This window comes from Lolium rigidum, chromosome 3, assembly GCF_022539505.1.
Source record: "Lolium rigidum isolate FL_2022 chromosome 3, APGP_CSIRO_Lrig_0.1, whole genome shotgun sequence".
Classification (NCBI taxonomy): Eukaryota; Viridiplantae; Streptophyta; class Magnoliopsida; order Poales; family Poaceae; genus Lolium; species Lolium rigidum.
The window spans coordinates 411,419,372-411,442,787 of NC_061510.1; the positions used below are offsets into that span (position 1 = coordinate 411,419,372).

Consider the following 23,416-nt stretch of genomic DNA (forward strand, 5'->3'; position numbering starts at 1 on the left):
AAAGGCAAATAGCCAGAAATTAGGGGTCAAAAATAACTCCAAGAAAGGAAACTTTTATTGTTCGTAGAGGATGCCATGCGGGACCCATGAGCCAGCAGCTTACTCAACGTTTCAAAGGCGGCATGAGATCGAAAGAAAAAGGCAAGTGACCAAATATCAGGAGCCAAAAATAATCCAAGATTTATTGTACATAGAGGATGACATGTGGGTCCCATTTTGCAGCGAGCGGTCTCAATGTTTGAAATGCGGCTTGAGATCAAAAGAAAAAGAAAGTAGCTAGTAATTAGGGGGTCAAAAAAATCCAAGAAAAGAAAGTTGATGGACATAGAGGATGACATGCGGGTCCCTTGAGCCAGCGGCTTACTCGACGTTTCAAAGGGGGCAGGGGATCAAAAGAAAAAGGCAAGCCAAAAATCAGCGGGTGAAAAAAAATCCAACAAATGAAACTTTTATAGCACATAGAGGATGACATGCGGGTCCCATGAGCCAGCAGGTTCCTCAACGTTTCAAACGTGGCATGAGATCGAAAGAAAAAGGCAAGTGACCAAATATCAGGAGCCAAAAATAATTCAAGAAAAGAAACATGATTTACATAGAGGATGACATGCGGGTCCCATTTAGCAGCAGCGGTATCACCGTTTGAGAGGCAGCAGGGGATCGAAAGAAAAAGGCAAGTGACCAAATATGAGGTGTCAAAAAAACTCCAAGAAAAGAAAGTTTTATAGTACATAGAGGATGACATGCGGGTCCCATTTAGCAGCAGCGGTATCACCGTTTGAGAGGCGGCAGGGGATCGAAAGAAAAAGGCAAGTGACCAAATTTGAGGTGCCAAAAAAACTCCAAGAAAAGAAAGTTTTATAGTACATAGAGGATGACATGCGGGTCCCATTTAGAAGCAGCGGTATCACCGTTTGAGAGGCGGCAGGGGATCGAAAGAAAAAGGCAAGTGACCAAATATGAGGTGCCAAAAATAATTCAAGAAAAGAAAGTTTTATAGTGCATAGAGGATGACATGCGGGTCCCATTTAGCAGACAGCGGTATCACCGTTTGAGAGGCGGCAGGGGATCGAAAGAAAAAGGCAAGTGACCAAATTTGAGGTGCCAAAAAAAACTCCAAGAAAAGAAAGTTGATTGCACATAGAGGATGACATGCGGGTCCCATTTAGCAGAAGCGGTCTCAACGTTTCCAAGGCGGCAAGGGATCAAAAGAAAAAGGAAGTAGCCGTAAATCGGGGGTCAAAAAAAATCCAAGAATAGAAAGAATTTTGGTTCATAGAGGATGACATGCGGGACCCATGATCCTGCATCGTAAACGGCTCGATCGGAGAACGTTGAACGAGATGGCGCGATCGAGAAAAAAACAATGCCGGAGAGGCTGCCATCCGGGCCCTACATCCCTCGGCGGTGCGGATTTGCGTTGACTCGGCCGGCGAACCCGAGAATTCGCGATGCACCACGTCCCGGGCCACCATACGCGACGTTTTGGCCGCTTTCGTCGGGCTAGGTGGCCTCAAAAACGAGAAAAAAAAGTTTTGACATGCACCACGGAGGGACCCAAAATCGTCGGCCATGGTACACCAGCAACCACGGCGCGACTTCAACTTCGTCGGCCATGGCAACTTTTCTTGTAGTGTTTGCAATATATAGCTCATGGGACAAATAGCTTAAAAACTATTGTGGTATTGAATATGTACTTATGCACTTTATCTCTTATTAAGTTGCTTGTTGTGCGATAACCATGTTTCTGGGTACGCCATCAACTACTCTTTGTTGAATATCATGTGAGTTGCTATGCATGTCCGTCTTGTCTGAAGTAAGGGAGATCTACCACTTTAATGGTTAGAGCATGCATATTGTTAGAGAAGAACATTGGGCCGCTAACTAAAGCCATGAATCATGGTGGAAGTTTCAGTTTTGGACATATATCCTCAATCTCATATGAGAATATTAATTGTTGCTACATGCTTATGCATTAAAGAGGAGTCCATTATCTGTTGTCTATGTTGTCCCGGTATGTATGTCTAAGTTGAGAATAATCAAAAGCGAGAAATCCAAAATGCGAGCTTTCTCCTTAGACCTTTGTACAGGCGGCATAGAGGTACCCCTTTGTGACACTTGGTTAAAACATGTGTATTGCGATGATCCCGGTAGTCCGAGCTAATTAGGACAAGGTGCGGGCACTATTAGTATACTATGCATGAGGCTTGCAACTTGTAAGATATAATTTACATGATACATATGCTTTATTACTACCGTTGACAAAATTGTTTCATGTTTTAAAAATAAAAGCTCTAGCACAAATATAGCAATCGATGCTTTCCTCTGCGAAGGACCTTTCTTTTACTTTTAATGTTGAGTCAGTTCACCTATCTCTCTCCACCTTAAGAAGCAAACACTTGTGTGAACTGTGCATTGATTCCTACATACTTGCATATTGCACTTGTTATATTACTCTATGTTGACAATTATCCATGAGATATACATGTTATAAGTTGAAAGCAACCGCTGAAACTTAATATTCCTTTGTGTTGCTTCAATACCTTTACTTTGATTTATTTCTTTATGAGTTAACTCTTATGCAAGACTTATTGATGCTTGTCTTTAAGTACTATTCATGAAAAGTCTTTGCTTTATGATTCATTTGTTTACTCATGTCATTACCATTGTTTTGATCGCTGCATTCATTACATATGCTTACAATAGTATGATCAAGGTTATGATGGCATGTCACTCCGAAATTATCCGTGTTATCGTTTACTGCTCGGGACGAGCAGGAACTAAGCTTGGGGATGCTGATATGTCTCCGACGTATCGATAATTTCTTATGTTCCATGCCACATTATTGATGATATCCACATGTTTTATACACATTATATGTCGTATTTATGCATTTTACGGAACTAACCTATTAACGAGATGCCGAAGAGCCAGTTGCTGTTTTCTGCTGTTTTTGGTTTCAGAAATCTTACAAAGGAAATATTCTCGGAATTGGACGAAATCAACGCCCAGGGTCCTATTTTTGCACGAAGCTTCCAGAAGACCGAAGGGGAAAGGAAGTGGGGCCACGAGGCGCCGACACAACAGGGCGGCGCGGCCTAGCCCCTGGCCGCGCGGCCCTGGCGTGTGGGGCCCTCGTGTGGCCCCCCGCGTTGCCCTTCCGCCTACTTAAAGCCTTCGTCGCGAAACCCCCGATACCGAGAGCCACGATACGGAAAACCTTACCGAGACGCCGCCGCCGCCAATCCCATCTCGGGGGATTCGGAGATCACCTCCGGCACCCTGCCGGAGAGGGGAATCATCTCCCGGAGGACTCTTCACCGCCATGGTCGCCTCCGGAGTGATGAGTGAGTAGTTCACCCCCGGACTATGGGTCCATAGCAGTAGCTAGATGGTTGTCTTCTCCTCATGTGCTTCATTGTCGGATCTTGTGAGCTGCCTAACATGATCAAGATCATCTATCCGTAATTCTATATGTTGTGTTTGTCGGGATCCGATGGATAGAGAATACTATGTTATGTTGATTATCAATCTATTACCTATGTGTTGTTTATGATCTTGCATGCTCTCCGTTATTAGTAGAGGCTCGGCAAGTTTTTGCTCTTAACTCCAAGAGGGAGTATTTATGCTCGATAGTGGGTTCATGCCTCCATTAAATCCGGGACAGACGAGAAAGTTCTAAGGTTGTGGATGTGCTGTTGCCACTAGGGATAAAACATTGATGCTATGTCTAAGGATGTAGTTATTGATTACATTACGCACCATACTTAATGCAATTGTCTCGTTGTTTTACAACTTAATACTGGAAGGGGTTCGGATGATAACCTGAAGGTGGACTTTTTAGGCATAGATGCATGCTGGATAGCGGTCTATGTACTTTGTCATAATGCCCAATTAAATCTCACAATATTCATCATATCATGTATGTGCATTGTCATGCCCTCTCTATTTGTCAATTGCCTGACTGTAATTTGTTCACCCAACATGCTACTTATCTTATGGGAGAGACACCTCTAGTAAACTGTGGACCCCGGTCCATTCTTTACATCTGAAATACAATCTACTGCAATACTTGTTCTTTACTGTTCTCTGCAAACAATCATCATCCACACTATACATCTAATCCTTTGTTACAGCAAGCCGGTGAGATTGACAACCTCACTCGTTTCGTTGGGGCAAAGTACTTTGGTTGTGTTGTGCAGGTTCCACGTTGGCGCCGGAATCCCCGGTGTTGCGCCGCACTATATCCCGCCGCCATCAACCTTCAACGTGCTTCTTGGCTCCTCCTGGTTCGATAAACCTTGGTTTCTTTCTGAGGGAAAACTTGCTGCTGTGCGCATCATACCTTCCTCTTGGGGTTCCCAACGGACGTGTTAGTTACGCGCAATCACGATCCCCTATACTTGTGGGTCATCAGGAGGTCAAAAGTTCTTGTTCCGGCACCCTACCGGGATGGGGATTGACCCCCGGAGCCATCTCCACCGACTCCACCGCCTCCACTTCGACTCCATGATGGTTTGTGAGTAGTTCCCCCATGGACTACGGGTTATTGGCTGTAGCTAGTTGGTACTCTCTCTCCCATGTACTTCAATACAATGATCTCATGAGCTGCCTTACATGATTGAGATCCATATGATGTAATTGGTGTTGTATTTGTTGGGATCTGATAAATTGTGGAATTGTGATCAGATTGTTCATCATGTTATCATACTATTGTTTATTTAAGATCTTGCATGCTCTCTGGTACTTGTGATTACCCTGATCAAGTAGTTGCCTGTATCTCCAAGAAGGGGTATTTATGCTCGATAGTAGGTTCATGCCTCTAGTAATATGGGAGAGTGACAATAACTTCTAAGGTTGTAGATGTGCTATTACTACTAGAGAGAAAACAACAATGCTTTATCTAAGGATATTGTTTACTTTACACACTTTTGTTAATGCAATAATCTGTTGCTTCCAACTTAATATTGAAAGGGATGCGGACGCTAACCGGAACGCGGATTATTAGTCATAGACACAGTTGGATTACGGTCTATGTATATTGTTGTAATGCCCAATTAAATACTACCGTAAACTTTATCTTATCATAGCATGCATTGTCATGCCCTCACAATTATCAATTGCCCAACTGTAATTTGTTCACCCAACACATATTAATTGTTTGGAGAGTTGCCACTAGTGTAGATAGCTGGGAACCCCGGTCCTTCTATCATCATCATCGCTCTACAGTCAACTACGCACTGGACTATTTTCTGGTACCATTGCCTCTGTGTTACTGCTACTGTTGCTGTGTTACTATTATTATTATTGCTCTCATATTACTGCTGCTTTCACATCACCCTGTTACTAGTGTTTTTCCAGGTGCAGCTGAATTGACAACTCCGATGTTAAGGCTTATAAGTATTCTTTGTTTCCCCTTGTGTCGAATCAATAAATTTGGGTTTTACTTCCCTCGAAGACTGTTGCGATCCCCTATATTTGTGGGTCATCAGCGCATCGCTGTCGCCTTCGCCCGACAGCACGCCTACGCCTACTGCAGATTCTCCTGCAGCTCATGATGGCGCCAATCATTCAGATTCTGCCAATGATGATGCCAATGATGGTGACAGCGACCTGTCACCGCTAGCTTCTCCTGTTCTACCACATGTGGAGGTTTCTCCTTCGTGATCTTCTGTGCCAGATACTCCCATGCCTCCTCCTGCGGTTGGTGTTCAAACCAGGATGCAAAAAGGTATCAAACATCCGAAAAATATACCGATGGCACTGTTCGCTATGATTTTTTTGACAATTACAGGAGAACCAACAAATTAGTCTGAGGCTCCCACTGATTAAAATTGGGAGCATGCTATGCAAGATGAATATGATGCTCTTGTTGCCAACAATACCTGGCATTTATTGCCTCCTAGCTCCAATAAAAATGTCATTGATTGTAAATGGGTTTATTGCATCAAGAAAAATGCTCATGGCAGTGTGGACTGATACGTCGCAAACGTATCTATAATTTTTGATGCTCCATACTTGTTTTACACCAATTGCTATATGTTTTTTACACTTCATTGCACTTTTATACATTTTTCAGCACTAGCCTATTAACAAGATTCCACAGTGCCAGTTCCTTATTTTCTGTTGTTTTTGTACTTCAGAAAAGTTGTAGAGGAAATATTCTCAGAATTAGACGAAACAAAAGCCGAAGTGCCTATTTCTCCGTAATGAAGACAGAGAACGAAGGGGAGACGAAGGGCAACCACACCTACCCTAGGCGTGGCCTAGCCCTGGCTCACGCCTAGGGGTGGTTTAGGGCCAACAGGCCTCCACCGACCTCGCCCTTACGCCTATAAATACCTCCCGACGCAAAAACCCTAAATATTTTCAATGGTGCACACGCGTTTTCAAAATGTAACAACATAGTACAATTTTTGTTGTGAAAGCAGACTCGAGATGTTGCGATGTTTTTATGTGAGTTTGCTAACACTAGTGTTTTTCTCGAATTTTTGAAAATGGTACAAACATATGATTTTTTTTGTTATAAATGTTTGTGATTTTTGGTAAAATAGTTGGTGGTTTTTGTTGTAAATAAATGTGCAGAAAAATTTGTTGTTTAACAAGTCTTTTATTATTAAAAACACATGACTTTTTGTTGTAAAAACTTATGATTTTTCGTAAAATAGTTGGTGGTTTTTGTTGTAAAAAAATGTACAGAAAAATTTGTTGTTTAACAATTCTTTTATTATTAAAAACACATGATTTTTTGTTGTAAAAACTTACGATTTTTGCTAAAATAGTTGGTGGTTTTTGTTGTAAATAAATGTGCAAAAAAATTTGTTGTTTAACAATTCTTTTATTATTAAAAACACATGATTTTTTGTTGTAAAAACTTACGATTTTTTGCTAAAATAGTTGGTGGTTTTTGTTGTAAACACATGATTTTTTGTTGTAATTGTTTGTGGTTTTTATTAAAATCTTTGATGATTTATGTTGCAAATCAATCTCTACCCAAAAATGTTGTTTAACCAAAATTTGCTTTTGTAGTATTACTTTCTTCAAATGATGATTTTTGTTACAAATGGTGAAGCAAGGTCTACTTATTTTCTAATTTTTACCTATGCCTTTGAGTTACGTGTGTGCATATGTGCAGTTTGTATAGCAATGGGATTCTCTTAATGGATTGTCTGGCCAGCTAGCTAGTATCAACTAGAGTCTAGGATTCGTGCGAGGCATGCAATAGCTAGCAGCTTCACGCCTTCACATGACTGCATGCGAAGAAGAGGTCAGCAGCATGGCACGTCGTGGGCTCGACTTGCTTGGCTAGCAGAGCACGATGTTCACAGGATCGAAGGCCGGCATGGCAGAAAGCAGCTCACTTTGCGCGGTACCTCCTGAGCGGAAGAAAACTTGCATGATTTTCTATCCACAAGATGCTCATCCGACCAGATTTTGGGCCAGATATCAGGCGACCGACGCCTAGCGTCCGTCTAAAATCATTTGGAGTCTCAGGAGAAGATTTCTTGGGAATCAGCGCAATGATGGAGTCATTTATACTCTGATGAAGAGAGACTTTCCCTTCCTGGAAATCACGACAAAGAGCATAGAAATCTCTTTTAATAATCTGCCAGCAACTTTTTGACAAACTCAGAACAAATGTTTCTTCTTTATGATGGACGAATGAATCGCATGTGTAAAATTTGAGGATGGTGTCGAACAAGGAGTCAGCTCGGCGGTCGAGGAGGAGGAACCAAACAGAATTAACAGAGCTTGAGTTAGATTTCCGGTCGTTTGTGTCATGGATGTTGGTTTAGCTTGCTGCCATTTGTATCATACTTGTAAGATGGTGTGTAATTACTTGCATATTTGAACCTGAATATTGCTGTTATATTTATTGCAGACCATACATATAACACTGTGACCACCCTGAACCTGAATATTTACGGGCAGCTGCTGCTACCCTTGTACTACATGTAACTAGCGCTAAATCAGCAGGCTCCTCCCCTGAAATATGCAACTTAACAGAGTATGGATATGAATAGTAAGATGCATCATATTTAAAGATTTCTTTATTATTCACAAAGACAGAGTTGATGGTTGATGAAAAGCGATGTTGCTTCCACTATCACAGCAGTTCGACCTCATCGCCTCTGAATCGGTAGGTTTTGGACTTGTGCTTCACCATGTGGAGAGCTGCTGCGTCGTCATGCTTGAGGACCTCCAATCCAGCGAGCACCACACATGTCTCGACCTTGCTTCTCCAGAGCTGTTGTACCGTCTTGCCCCGCTGATCCTTTTGCGAGAGCCTCACGAGGCAGAACTTGGCAGAGCCTAGCGGCAAGATGCGGGACACCGTCGGGATCCACCCCTCAGGGACAGGCGTGTCGTCTACCCACAGGTTCCGGCACACCGTGGGCGTGAGCTCAAGGTCAGCCACGCTGACGGCGCAGAGCCGAGCATCGCCGTCCGAGAGGGCAAACCAGAGGCCGTGCTCCGGTGCATACTCGGCGTGGCCTCTGAAGGGCATAGACCAGTCGCCAGCATTGCTCCAGGTGCCCGTCTGTGTGTCGAAGGAGTAAGTTCCGGCGCCCTCCGTGGATATCCATATCTGGGAATCCCGAAGCACCGCCCAGGCACGGATGGCACACGGGTGGTGTGGAGCCTCCAGGTAGTTGTGGACGTACTTGTGGTACTCGAGGGGAGGCGGCTGGAGGGGGCGCCAGTTCCAGTCCTCCGGCCAGCAGTAGCCAAGCGGGCGGCCGTAGCTCAGAACCTGGAAAGAGTTCCCTATGGGCGGCGGTCGATGGTGGATGGACAGGGTGTAGAGGCCGTTGCCGACGGTGATGGAGATGGGGCTCCAGTCGGGGCGTTGCGTTGCATTCATGCTGCGGACGGTTCCAAGAGCGGCGTCGTAGGCGACGGTGCGGCCCATGTGGTCGACGGCAATGACGACGTCCTTGTTCAAGGCCATGAAGTAGATACGCATCCACTCGGCTTTGTTCAACGGGAAGGATATGGCGGCGGGGGGCAGCCGACCGGAATCCGGACATTTATGCACTGCTGCTGCTGCTGCTGCATCTGCTAGTTTTGGTGATCCTGCTGGGTGGAATAAGCCTGCCGGATCGATGCGGTGCAGGTTGAAGACGGGGCGAATGCTGCTCAATTTCTTCACCACCAGATTCACAAAACGCCCACTCATGGATGCTTATACTTCTGAAATCAACACGGACAGAGCAAGAATCTCACACTCCTCTTCCTTGCTGATAATCAATCAATCAAACATGATCTAGTTAATCTATCCATCTATTCATAAGATCCAGTCAATTTAACAACAATTTACCAAGGGAAAGGGAATTGAAGCCGATCGAGATCTGAGCGTACCTGGCGCCGACCAGCACAGCAAACAGAGCGCCTATGATTCCAGCACGCAGGCAGAACCAACCTCTATCGATTGTATTGGATTGGATTGGGATTGATAGTAAGGAGACAGGGGCGGCGCACAGAGATTTTGTTTTGGAGAGAGAAACAGAGTCATGAACGGATACTTCTGCCAATTCCTAATCGACGCCGAGGGAATTACCCTAATTACCGGAACGAGATCCTCTGCCTTACCCCGCAAACTGCAGAGGGACGTTCTCGGTTGTAGTCCGTCTAATCGCATCGGACGGCAGCATATCCAAAATTCCAAACCTGTCAGGCCATCTTCAACATCTAAATTGTCCGCGTTCGCCGCCTAGCATACGCGAATATGACCGTTTTCGTTCACGTGTTTGTTTACCCCTTGGGGTGCCTCCTACAGTCCGATGCATTTCCGCGTCGGAATGAATTGGGATGTTTCAAAACAACAAAATAAACAGTTTCAACGAAGTCATAGTTATTACATCCAAATTTTTAGAAGTATACATGAAAATAAGATGTATTTCTCTAGGCATTGTCTTCATGGCCAGCCAACGGAGGCCGCAGCAGACCAGCAGTAGCCATTGTATGTGTCGACTGATCGGACTCCTCGTCAGAAGAGGAGTCAACAACCTCGACGCGGAACTTGTCCAACATCTGCCACATGTTCATCTGCGTGGGTAGAAATTGGGAATCAATGACCGTGCACAATAGCGCGGAAAACACGAGCAAGAAATCTACCGGCGCAATTGACTGAACAAGTCGTGGGCGGTGAGGCCGGGCGGCGCAACCGGCCCCCAAACAGGCGACAAATGCGCGCCAGAGCCTACCCCGACTAAGATCCTGTTCTCCGGCGCGGCGAGGACCGAGTGCACGGCGTGTACTGCGGTGCGGCAGCAGGTGGGGTTGGGGTGGTGGCATTGCAGTAGGGCAGCAAATGAGGGGAAAAGAAGCAAATCCAAGCGGTCGATTTCGCTGTCTCTGACGTGCGGACTGGGTAAGAAAAGGAGGACGCTCGGCGCGACCGCGAAGCGTCCGCAGAGACGCAAACCTGGCGCATATATGGTCCAGATTTGTGTTGTCGCGGACGGGCCAATCACTTTGCGTCGCCCCGCTATAGCAGGGTACAGACGCATTTCCGGTCACCGCGGACGCAAACAGTCGCTCAGCGTCCGTTTGGGTCGCCCCGTTGGAGATGTCCTCAATACATATAGATATGACTCTGCCTCATTTGGGAGACAGATCTTTTGGTCCGTCCCTTGCAAACATTGAACATAGGCCTCCTTCCCTTAGTACGACCGGTCGCACATTGAAGCCGGAAGGGCCCTCCCATGCCGCCTCCGACGACCGGTCCTCGCATGGTTCCCCTGAACTAGCGACCGCGTCACCCGCGGGGTTGTGTGCCATGGCATCGATGTTGGACGTCCCAGCATCTGTAGTCGCCGCTAGCGGTGTAGCCTCCCTAGCCGCCATCTGCGCCTCCTCAAGGTCGAGGCGGCGTCTGGTCGCTGCCAGCGTCTCTTGGACCTTCTCCTTAGCCCGAATAAGGGAAATGGCCTCAGCCTAGGAACCCGCCCTCAGGTGAAACAACAAGCACCTATCCCTAACAACAGACGAAAGGTGCTCATCGGAATGAACATCAACGACCGAGGAATCATTACCTTTAGTCTTGCCCTTGGTCGTCTCCAGGTTCTTCTCCGCCGCCAAGCGTTGGGCCTTCTCCATGACCGGCGTGTTCGTCGCAGCGCCTTGGTTCCTCCTGCTCTTGTGCACCGATGTCGGGGCCACCGAGTCCTTCTTCCTTTTGGTGGAGCAAGGCACATCCATAGACCACCTGCCTTGCACCAGCGGAAGGTCCGCCAGCGCCTCGGACTGCGGGTCATGTCGCCCAGCTCCAGCAGCGGTGGTGTAGCTCCAGCCTGCACCACCTTGTCCGTCCCCACCATTTCCACTACCATCTTCTCCACCCCTTCCTCTAGGTCTAGAGGGGTCCCGAGCGTGGAGATCTTGAGTGGAGATTCCTCAAGGGAGGGGCTGTCCGCCACCCAGGTAGAGACCAGGTCAGTCACTTGTGAACCGGTCTCCGCCGACATCGTCAACTCCTCGGGAGCAGCGACTATCTTAGCCAGCATGGGTGCAGCCCCCAGCATGGACGTCGTCACGCGCACCCTCTCCACGCCATCCCCAGTAGGCGCTAGGAGGCCCAACGCGAGATTGGACCCGGCCATACCGGTAAATGGGTTGGGCATCGAGGGTCGGCAGCTCCTCCCTGGACTTCGACGCCGGAGGGGCGCTGTGAGAGCCCACTACCTTGGTGCCTGCCGTCCCTATCCCACCGTTCTACTCCTTCTCCTTGTCCTTGTTGGCATTTCTCCCTTCTTCCTTCTTCTTCCTGTGACCGTGGTTGTTCCACTCCCCATCCGACGAGATGTAATCGGAGTCGTAGTCATCTCCATCATCACGGGGTGGCAGCGGTGGAGCCCCCCAGCGGCACCACACGGACCCACCTCCACCTGTAGGCCGATGGTGTACCCTTCACCGTTCACGGACAACTGGATGGAGCCACTGATACGCTCCGGATATCTGCCATGGAAACACATTCGTATCGGCTCGATGTCTCTCTTCATGATGGATAACTCGTCAACATCTATGGGGCGTCCCATAAACACGAAGGCAGCCATCAACCTCTCCTTGGTCATCAAATCCTCCAGTACACTCGTTAGTCTGACCATGTCAAAGGGAGGATGAGACTAGGCTTCGGTGCCAAGAAAGCTTCGCAAATCTCCGTTTTTCTTCTCACTGAACGGGAGGTAAAGTCTGCACTTGCCGTAGCCAAACGCAAGGTCGCACGCGAGGGGAACACGACCGAGAACTCCGTCTCCGTCAGCCTGCACACCTGCCAGTCCCATAGTTTGTCAACGAGCTTCTTCAGTTCCTCCGCAAGCATCTCCTCCGAGAGAGGCGAGTCCTTGAACGTGATGATCGCCGAGAACACCTCCCCGGGGCTCTGGCCGGTGCCGAGTGGTTCAACATCAATGTTGAAGAAGTCGCCCCCATGGATCACGTGCCCCATGGACAAGCCAAAGATTTCCCCCCCTCGTCGGGCAGTTCACCGACGTGTTCCCTTCATCACTGCAAAAAACACACAATGGCTGGAAGAGGCACTGCGACTGAAAGTGTCCCTCGCGGCCGCACTTGAAACATCCGCCCCCCGCCGGCACCCCTGCACTGGAGGGGTTCACCTTGTTCTTTCCTTTATGCGACTGCGGGCCGAAGCCACCTTCCTCCGACACTGGATTCTTCCCACCCTTGGCCATGGCAGAGTTGATTGGCAGCTTCTGCTCCCTCCACCACGGCGGGGGGGGGGGAGTCCCTGTCCCTCCCACGCTCCTGGTTGCGGGCTTTGAGGACCTGCTCAAGGGAAAGATTGACAAGTTCTTGTCGGGGGGGGGGCAGATGCAGTATTGAGCTTTGGCAGTGCATCTCACGGTTTCTCCGAAAGTTCCTTAAAGTGTAGGGGCAACCTGGGGAAGGAGAAGAGGGAATTTTGGCAGGGTTTGCTGCAACAGGTGGCTGAGCTGGATGCAACGGTAGACTCATCGGGTTTGGATGAGGAGGGATGGGCTCTCCGATACCACCTAGAAGACCAACTTATCCAGCTTGATGAGCTACAAGAGGAATATTGGCAACAATGCAGTCGCTTGCAATGGACGCTTAAGGGGGATTCCAACACGGCTTTCTTTCACGTAATTGCCAATGGAAGGCGTAGGAAATGCTTGATCCCACGCCTTAGACTTGATGAGGGAGAGATTACGGGCTAAAAAGAGATGATGAGACATATTTACCAGTTCTACTCGGGTCTAATGGGAGCTGAGGGGGAGGAGAGGGCTTTCTCCTTGGCACCTAACATCTGGGATGAGGATTCGAGGATCTCGGAGGAGGAGAACAAAAGCCTAGAGCTAACTTTCACTCCTGAGGAACTTGACGAGGTACACTTGTCAAAGTAAAGTTGAATAGTTTTCCAACTTGAACATTTATCATGCTTGAAAATAGATTTTGCTTTTACCATAGATCCATTTTGAAGGGTTTTAATAAGAACGGTTTTCCTTCCTTGAACATATATCGTACATAAAGAAATAATTGAAAATAAACTTAATTAAATGTATTCCTACAACGAGCTTTATATTTTCAAAATTATGAAATTTGAGCGGTTTCTTATTTGAACATATAATTTGAATAATAAGTGGAATAGTTTTCCAACTTGAACATTTATCAAAGTAAAAGTTGAACAGTTTGCCAACTTAAACATTTATCATGCTTGGAAGCTAATTTTAATTCGAACATTTATGAATTTTGGAAGTTTTCGTCAGCAAAATAATTTTTGGAAAATATACATGAACATGTATCATATATGAAGAAAAAATATTTAATTTACGAAACGGTTGAACTTTGGAGAATGAGGATAAGGTGAACCCATGTGTTTAGTGTGGAAGCGACAAAAATCTTAGAGCATCTCCAGTCGCGTCCCCCAAACCGTCCCCCAAAGCGCGCCGGATTGAGCGTTTGGGGGACGTGTTTTGTTCGTGCCGCGTTTGGGGGACGTCGCTCCCCAGCCGCGTCCCCCAAACGCCGCCCCCAAACATTTAAAATAATTTTTTTAACACATAAACCATTTATATCAAATGTAGCATATGAAAAAAAATGTTTTCGAGGATTGTTTTCAAATTAAATTACAACAAACAATAAAACAAGTAATCAAATATAATAAAAAGGGCTAGATGATACATCAAGGTGCCACGGTATTTCCTTTGATCCTCCACAAATGCTCAACGAGATCAGCTTGAAGTTGCTCATGCACATTGTCTGTCACGGATCTCTGCGTGCATGACCACAAAATCAGCAAAATCTGCAGGCACCTCATGATCAACCTCCGCGAGAGGTCCTTGACACTCATAGGGACCAACATGTGACCTAACATGATTCTTGCGGTCATCCTCGATGATCATGTTGTGCATGATCACACAAGCCTGCATCACCTCCCACATTTGGTCGTGAGACCAGCTTAGAGCAGGTACCGGACAATGGCAAATTATGCTTGAAGCACACCAAATGCCCGCTCGACATCCTTCCCGCAAGCCTCCTGTCGTGTAGCAAAGTGAGAATTCTTCAGACCTGATGGATTCGAGATTGTTTTGACAAAAGTGGCCCATTTTGGATATATACCATCGGCTAGATAATAGCCTTTGGTATATTGGTGGCCATTGATCTCATAGTTGCATGGTGGAGCATGCCCTTCCACTAGTCTCGCTGAACACCGGAGACCGCTGCAACACGTTGATGTCATTGTGTGATCCCGTCATGCCAAAGAAAGAATGCCAAATCCACAGGTCATAATCTGCCACGGCTTCAAGCACCACACTTGCAATATCCATGACGCCCTTTGTATATACCTTGCCAAGCAAACGGGCAGTTCTTCCATGCCCGAGTGCATGCAATCGATGCTTCCAAGCATTCCCGGAAATCCTCTGGCAGCATTTTGTGCCATGATCCTTGCAGTCTCTTCCTCGGTTGGCCCTCTCAAGTAGTATTTGCCAAACTTTCCCACCACAGCTCGGCAAAACTTGTACATGCACTCAATGGCAGTAGACTCACTCATGCGAAGGTAGTCGTCCCGTGTATCGGCAGGTGCTCCGTATGCAAGCATCCTCATGGCGGCGGTGCACTTCGAATGGATGAGAACCCGAGAACGCCTACAGCGTCGAGCTTGAGCTTGAAGTAGGGGTCGAACTCTCGAACGCCGTGGAGGATATTCATGAACAGGCCCTTGCTCATCCCTGTACCGGCGCCGAAAATTGTCGGCATGTGTTGCCCCGTCGGCGAAGTAGTCGTTGTGCGAGCATGGCATGCCCCTCCATCCTCTCGTCGGGGCTTCGACTTCCTTCTTCCCGGCCTTGATCCTCCGCGGCGCGGCCTCTTCCTCTTCTCCGCCTCGGCGTCAAGCATGTCCCGGAGGGACGCGATGATCAGCAAATGCTCCCGCAGGTCGTCGTCGAACGCTTGCTCGTCCTCCAGCAGCAGGGCAACCATCTCATCGTCGCTGTCCATGGCTAAAGCAAAATCAATGGTTAAAATTGCGCCGAGGCGAGACGACGCAACAAACAGCGACCAATCGCGCCTACCCGGCAAGTCGTCGAGCACCTTCGTGCGCGGAGGTGGGGCGGATTTGACGGCGCGTTCGGGAGGCGGCGGCGACGCGGCGGCGGCACGACCGGCGGGAGCCCCGGCCGCGACAACGGTGCTGACTCGCAGCACGGATCGGACGCCCAAACGGCCGGGAAATCCAGCGGCGGCGGTGGGGTGGGAGGCGCGGGAAGGAAGGAGCGACGAGAAAAGAGGCGCGAACCAACGGTTTATGCAAATAGTCGCCGACATGTGGGAGCCCGCCTCGCTTTCGTTGTGTCCGGCGTCCCCGGTGCGTCCCCCGTGGGACGGGGACGGGCTCGGGCGCCGGACACCGTATCGGGGCGCGCCGGACAAAAAAGGGTTTTGGGGGACGCGGCTGGAACGCTTTTTTTGTCCGGCGCGCCCCAAATCGCTTTGGGGGACGGTTTGGGGGACGCGACTGGAGATGCTCTTAGGGAAGCACATTGGGGAGCCTTTTTTTTATGGGAACATATTTATTCCACTAAACGTGTTGCGCAGCTAAATCGCTGGCAACCAAACCGATTACAAAATTAGGAGCATCATTCATCCAACTAGATGACGGAACACTAGCCTGATAGGCAAACTGGGCTAAGCAATGAGCTACCATATTACAGTTTCGGCGACAAGATAAGAAATCTGCACTATCAAAGTGCAGGATACCTAAGCTTCGCGCTTCCCGGACAAGCACACCACTATCTGCAAGATCGTAACCTCCATTCTTGACGGCAGTGAGGACCAAAGTAGTGGAATCTGATTCAAAAATCACTAGGCTAGCCGTAGCTTCCATTGCAGCAACACAAGCAGATGCTTCCGCCTGAAAAGCACTTCTCAAGTGGTATAGTTTCCCTGCTCCAGCAACAATGAACTGACCGGCGTGGTCCCGTACGACGAACCCAAAAGCACCGTCTTGGTTTTCAGCTATGAAAGAGGCATCAAAGTTTACCTTCACATGTCCTGGAGGTGGCAGCTCCCACTTGTGCACAAAAACGGGCGCAGTAGTGTTCGTTTTTGGCTCCGGCATGAAGTCCTGGAGGTGCTTGTTGATTAGGAAGCATAGCTCATCCGGTGTCTTACGGCACTCGCCTGAATTGATTTTATTCCGGTGTGTCCACCAATCCCACAACAGTATCGATGTTTTAATCTTCTGCTGCATTGGCAATGCCCAGACCCGCAGAAGAACCTCTCGAGCATTTGAACAACTAGTGAGCTCCAATCTGATATGCTCCAGATTCATCTGTCTCCAAATTTGTTTAACAAATTTACACTTCAGGATGAGCTATGCTTCCTAATCATTGGGGAGCCTTGAGAGATTGTCATGGCCTAGATGACTACGATTATCAGCAGCAGCAATATTTGTTGAAATATTGGGCCCACATTTGGTGGCCCATACTAGTTTTCAGATTTTCCCTATAAATCTCAAAGCCCACTTAGTGGCAGCCTTGTGAGTTTGAGCCCAAGTTGGTGGCAGCTCACTAGGGAGTGGCAAGAGGTAGGAAGTTTAGTCCCACATGGAAAGTTGGGAGGAAGTTAGACCACCTTATAAGGTGGGTTGTTCCACCACTAGTAAGTGAGTGAGAATAGGAGTGCTACACGCGCGCGCTCCTCCTCCTCCTCCTCGCTCGTCTCGACATGACGCGCGCGCCGCGCTCGTGGTGAGTGGATTGAGCCTCGAGCCGAGACTTTCCTCAGCTTAGGAAAACGAATAGAGTCCTAGACGGACGCGTCGCAGTTAGTCGGTTCGGGTCGCTCCCGGATCGTCGCAGTTAGTCGGTTCGGGTCGCTCCCGGATCGTGGGCTATCTGTAACCGACTCGAAACGTGCGACGTGGGCGTGGCCCACGTTGCCTAGGGTTTCCCGAGCCTATATAATCTCTTGCCCGGCTACCGCAGAAATAGACTGAATACACGAGTTAGGGTTTCCACCTCTCTCTGCTTGCGCCGCCATCGTACCCTACTCCATCCCGCGCGCCGACGTGCATCGGCGAACGGGAGAGCAGGTCTCCGGAACCACTCATCCTTGCGATCCTGTACGGGAGAGGGCGAATTAGGTTTTTGGGAAGCGCTCTGCGCGACTGCTCCAGTTCTTCATCACGGGTCGCCTTCCGTCCAAGTCGGGCGGTGCTGCCTACCGTCGTCTTCAACGCCGTCTACTTCGACCCGTCGTCAACAACGTTGTCATCAACAACGTTACTGCTGCGACATCATCTGCTACACCTCCACCGCCACCACCACCGGATCGGTACGTGCGACATATCTCGATCTCGTTTAGCGATGGATGCTTTACTGTTTGTGCTGCTGCTACTCATGTTGATTAATGCATCTAGTATGTTCGAGTTTCACATGTTAGTAGTTGTTGTCATCATGTTTTATATTCTAAAATTAATCATGGAAATTGTGCCTAATTATCCAACAATCCAAAAACCTAATTGTAGGCAATTTCCTGAGTTAAGAATGGCTGGTTTTTCCGATGAACTGAGGCCGGATAAGTTTACCGGTGTGCACTTTAAGAGGTGGCAGTATAAGGCCATGCTCTGGCTTACTCATCTGAAAGTGTTCGAAGTTACTGATGGTTTACCCGAAGGAACTATATCTGACCAAGATCGGAACAAGTTCAAGGAAAACAATACTCTCTTCGTCGGATGCGTTCTAAGTATTCTTGCCGATCGTCTCGTGTGATGTGTACATGCACTTAACGAGATGGTAAAGAGCTCCGGGATGCACTCGAATGCTAAGTTCGGTGCAACCGATGCGAGCGATGAACTGTACATCATGGAGAGCTTCCATGACATTAGGATGGTTAACAACCGTTCCGTAGTCGAACAAGCTCATGAGATACGAGTGCATTGCGAAAGAGCTTGAACTCCTTAAGTGTGCCTTACCTGACAAGTTTGTGGCTGGATGCATCATCGCTAAGTTGCCCCCTTCATGGAGGAACTTTGCCACAACTCTCAAACACAAGAGACATGAGATATCGGTTGAAAATCTGATAGCATCTCTTGATGTTGAGGAGAAAGCTCGGGCTAAGGATAATACCGAGAAAGGAGAGGGTCGATCTAGCGCCAACATGGTGCAGAAGAAACCCTACAGCAAGAACAAAGGGAATAACAAGCCCTCCTTCAATAAGCCTATGAAGACTACAACCTTCAAGAAGAAGAAGATGATAAACAAAGCGGATCTGAGCTGCTTTACGTGTGGAGAGACTGGCCACTTTTCTAAGGATCTGTCCGGAGCGGGCAGACCGCAAGAAAAAGGCGAGGCAAGTCAACACGGTGACCGCTAGCAATGCTGATGGGTACGGTAATCTCTTTACTCGTTCTTTCGGTATTTCAATCTCCATGTTGGTGGATTGATACGAGTGCTAATGTTCATGTGTGTGCTTGACATATCCATGTTCACTTCTTACCGGGTCGCCCGGGATTCTTCCGTCTTGATGGGGAATGGGTCACATGCTTCGTTCATGGTGTTGGCACGGTAGATCCGAAGTTCACTTCGGGGAAGATCGTGCAGCTGAGGAACGTGCAGCATGTCCCTACTATGAACAAGAAGCTCGTTAGCGGCTCCCTTCTATGCGGAGATGGGTTTAAGGTTGTTTTAGAGTCGAATAAAGTAGTTGTTTCCAAGTTTGGACAATTTATTGGTAAAGGCTATGAGTGCGGAGGCTTGTTCCGCTTTTCGCTTTCTGATTTCAGTAATAAGTCTGTGAACCATATTTGTGGCAATGTTAGTGATGATACCAGTGTTTGGCATTCTCGTTTATGTCACATTAATTTCGGTTTAATGTCTCGGCTATCCAGTTTAAGTTTAATTCCGAATTTCACCATTGCCAAAGGTTCTAAGTGCCATAGTTGTGTGCAATCAAAGCAACCTCGGAAGCCTCACAAGGCGGCCGAGGAGAGAAACTTGGCACCTCTAGAACTCATACATTCCGATCTATGCGAGATGAATGGTGTGTTGACAAAAGGTGGAAAGAGATATTTCATGACATTGATTGATGATGCGACTAGATTTTGCTATGTTTATTTGTTGCGAACTAAAGATGAAGCTTTAGACTACTTTAAAATTTATTAGGCCGAAGTTGAAAATCAACTAGAGAGAAAGATCAAGCGTCTTAGGTCGGATCGTGGTGGCGAATATTTTCCTAAAATCTTTGATGAATTCTGTGAGGAACATGGCATTATTCATGAGAGGACGCCTCCCTATTCACCCCAATCAAACGGGGTTGCCGAGAGGAAAAACCGCACGTTGACTAACCTGGTGAATTCCATGTTAGCCACTGCTGGTTTATCTAAGGCATGGTGGGGGGAGGCTTTATTGACTTCATGTCATGTCCTGAATAGAGTTCCTAACAAGAATAAAGATAAAACCCCTTACGAGGAGTGGGCTGGAAGAAAACCATCACTTTCGTATTTGCGCACATGGGGATGTTTGGCGAAAGTCAATATTCCAATCACGAAGAAGCGCAAACTCGGACCAAAGACAGTGGATTGTATCTTTCTAGGTTATGCTCCGCGGAGTGTAGGATATAGATTTTTAGTAGTTCAATCCGAGGTACTTTATATGCATGTTGATACTATTATGGAATCTCGTGATGCAACATTTTTTGAGAATATGTTTCCTATGAAAGATATGCATATCATTGCTAGAATTTCTACTGAGATAATCCCTGAGTCTAGTACATCTAATGAGTATTTTGAACAATCACATGAGAATGTTACTGAGAAGGATGACAATGAAGCTCCTAAACGGAGCAAGAGACGAAGGATTGAAAAATCCTTTGGTGATGATTTCATTGTGTACCTTGTGGATGATACTCCCACGTCCATTGCAGAGGCATATGCATCTCCAGATGCAGATGACTGGAAAGAAGCTGTCCATAACGAGATGGACTCGATTCTTTCTAATGGAACTTGGGAGCTATCGGAACGACCCCATGGATGCAAGCCTCGTGGGCTGCAAATGGGTGTTCAAGAAGAAGCTAAGACCTGATGGTACTATTGAGAAGTACAAGGCGCGGCTTGTAGCTAAAGGCTACACACGAGAGAAGGCGAAGATTACTTCCATACCTATTCACTGTCGCTAGACTTACCACCATTCGAGTACTACTGTCCATGGCTGCCTCCTATGGTCTTATCGTTCATCAAATGGACGTAAAGACAGCTTTTCTTAATGGAGAGTTGGAAGAGGAAATCTATATGGATCAGCTCGATGGGTTCGTAGTAAAAGGTGAAGAAAGAAAGGTGTGCAAGTTGCTGAAATCTTTATATGGCCTGAAACAAGCACCTAAGCAATGGCATGAGAAGTTTGACAGAACTTTGACTTATGTAGGCTTTGTTGTCAATGAGGCTGACAAGTGTGTTTACTATCGCCATGGTGGGGGCGAAGGTGTTATACTTTGTTTGTATGTGGATGATATTCTGATATTTGGTACAAACATGAAAGTAATACACGAGGTCAAGTCTTTCTTGTCAAAGTGCTTTGATATGAAAGATCTGGGAGAAGCTGATGTAATTCTGAACATCAAGCTTATTAAGAATGAGAGTGGGATTACTCTAACGCAATCCCATTATGTTGAGAAGATCTTGAGCCGGTTCGGCTATATTAATAGCAAGTCTTCTCCAACACCTTATGATCCCAGTGTGACATTACGCAAGAACCGGAGGATTGCCGTAGATCAACTGAGATACTCTCAGATTGTTGGCTCACTCATGTACTTAGCGAGCGCGACTAGACCGGACATCTCTTTTGCTCGTTAGCAAGTTGAGTAGGTTCATGTCAAACCCGGGTACCGATCATTGGCATGCACTTGATAGGGTCATGCGCTACCTATGTGGTACAATGAGTTATGGGATTCACTATTCAGGGCATCCAGCTGTGCTTGAAGGATATAGTGATTCGAATTGGATCTCTGATGTAGCTGATCTCTACGCCACTAGCGGGTATGTATTTACCTTTGGAGGTGGCGCAGTGTCATGGAGATCTTGCAAGCAAACCATATTGACGAGGTCAACTATGGAAGCAGAACTTATCGCTTTGGATACAACCACTGTGGAATCAGAATGGTTGCGTGAGCTCTTGATGGACTTGCCTGTGGTTGAAAAACCTGTTCCGGCAATCCTTTTGAATTGTGACAATCCAACTGTAATTGTCAAAGTGAACAATTCTAAGGATAACGCGAAGTCATCAAGACACGTTTGAAGTCTGCCAGGAAATTGCGAAACTCCGGAGTAATAACTGTTACATATATTCAAACAGACAAAAATCTGGCAGATCTCTTTACAAAGGGACTATCACGTAATGTGATAGAAAGTGCATCGAGGGAGATGGGTTTGAGACCCGTTGATGTTACACCATAGTGGTAACCCAACCTTTGTGATCGGAGATCCCGTGAATTAGGACCTGGGAAGAACAAACTAGTGGTTTAATTGAGGAGAGTATTATGTAACCCTCTCTATGTGAAGATGCACAACTCTCAATTGTCTGTAAGGCAGGTTGGCAACAAGCCTTAATGTGTTTATGTTGGCTATATTAGCAAAGATGCTGTCCTACTGAGCATTCTTGAAATAACACACATATATGAGTCTCGATTGTTAAACGTCGCAATCTATGAGATTTGGGTGATCTCTAGTAAACTCATGAAGAGACCACGAAGTATGACGCATATGCTTCACCCGCGGGGTAGGCTACTGGCAGCCATGTACTCGGTTATGACTTTGAGTGAAACCCTGTTCACGCAAAACTTGCAATTCAAGGCTTAGTCCATTGTTCAAGTGTGAATGGATGTAGCTTAAGGTTCTAGGCGGAAGTTCAACTGAACAGTCTCCGCTGAAACACTAGTATATAAACAAGCATCGAGTATTGGTAAATCTCTAAATGGGGATTTGAGATCTGGTGGGGGATTGTTGAAATATTGGGCCCACATTTGGTGGCCCATACTAGTTTTCAGATTTTCCCTATAAATCTCAAAGCCCACTTAGTGGCAGCCTTGTGAGTTTGAACCCAAGTTGGTGGCAGCTCACTAGGGAGTGGCAAGAGGTGGGAAGTTTAGTCCCACATGGAAAGTTGGGAGGAAGTTAGACCACCTTATAAGGTGGGTTGTTCCACCACTAGTAAGTGAGTGAGAATAGGAGTGCTACACGCGCGCTCCTCCTCCTCCTCGCTCGTCTCGACTCGACACGACACGTCACGACGCGCGCGCCGCGCTCGTGGTGAGTGGTGAGTGGATTGAGCCTCGAGCCGAGACTTTCCTTACTTTTTGCAGCTCAGGAAAACGAACAGAGTCCTAGACGGACGCGTCGCAGTTAGTCGGTTCGGGTCGCTCCCGGATCGTGGAGACTGAATACACGAGTTAGGGTTTCCACCTCTCTCTGCTTGCGCCGCCATCGTACCCTACTCCATCCCGCGCGCCGACGTGCATCGGCGAACGGGAGAGCAGGTCTCCGGAACCACTCGTCCTTGCGATTCTGTACGGGAGAGGGCGAATTAGGTTTTTGGGAAGCGCTCTGCGCGACTGCTCCAGCTTCTTCATCACGGGTCGCCTTCCGTCCAAGTCGGGCGGTGCTGCCTACCGTCGTCTTCAACGCCGTCTACTTCGACCCGTCGTCAACAACGTTGTCATCAACAACGTTACTGCTGCGACATCATCTGCTACACCTCCACCGCCACCACCACCAGATCGGTACGTGCGACATATCTCGATCTGTTTAGCGATGGATGCTTTACTGTTTGTGCTGCTGCTACTCATGTTGATTAATGCATCTAGTATGTTCGAGTTTCACATGTTAGTAGTTGTTGTCATCATGTTTTATATTCTGGAATTAATCATGAAAATTGTGCCTAAT

The 23,416-nt window shown here is 47.4% G+C and overlaps 1 protein-coding gene across 2 annotated transcripts; it reads right to left on the minus strand.

Moving 5' to 3' along the window:
* Nucleotides 1–7,891: 7,891 nt before the first annotated feature.
* LOC124701056 lies at nt 7,892–9,568 on the minus strand. 2 transcript variants are annotated; one of them, XM_047233113.1, is made up of 2 exons: nt 9,361–9,568; nt 7,892–9,192 (listed from the first exon to the last, which is right to left on the minus strand). In XM_047233113.1, the coding sequence occupies exon 2, from the start codon at nt 9,176–9,178 to the stop codon at nt 8,105–8,107; it is 1,074 nt and encodes a 357-aa protein (XP_047089069.1). In that variant the 5' UTR covers nt 9,179–9,192; nt 9,361–9,568; the 3' UTR covers nt 7,892–8,104. The 2 variants fall into 2 exon arrangements, with proteins under 2 accessions (XP_047089069.1, XP_047089068.1); XM_047233112.1 differs by having other exon boundaries at nt 7,892–9,239.
* Nucleotides 9,569–23,416: the final 13,848 nt, after the last annotated feature.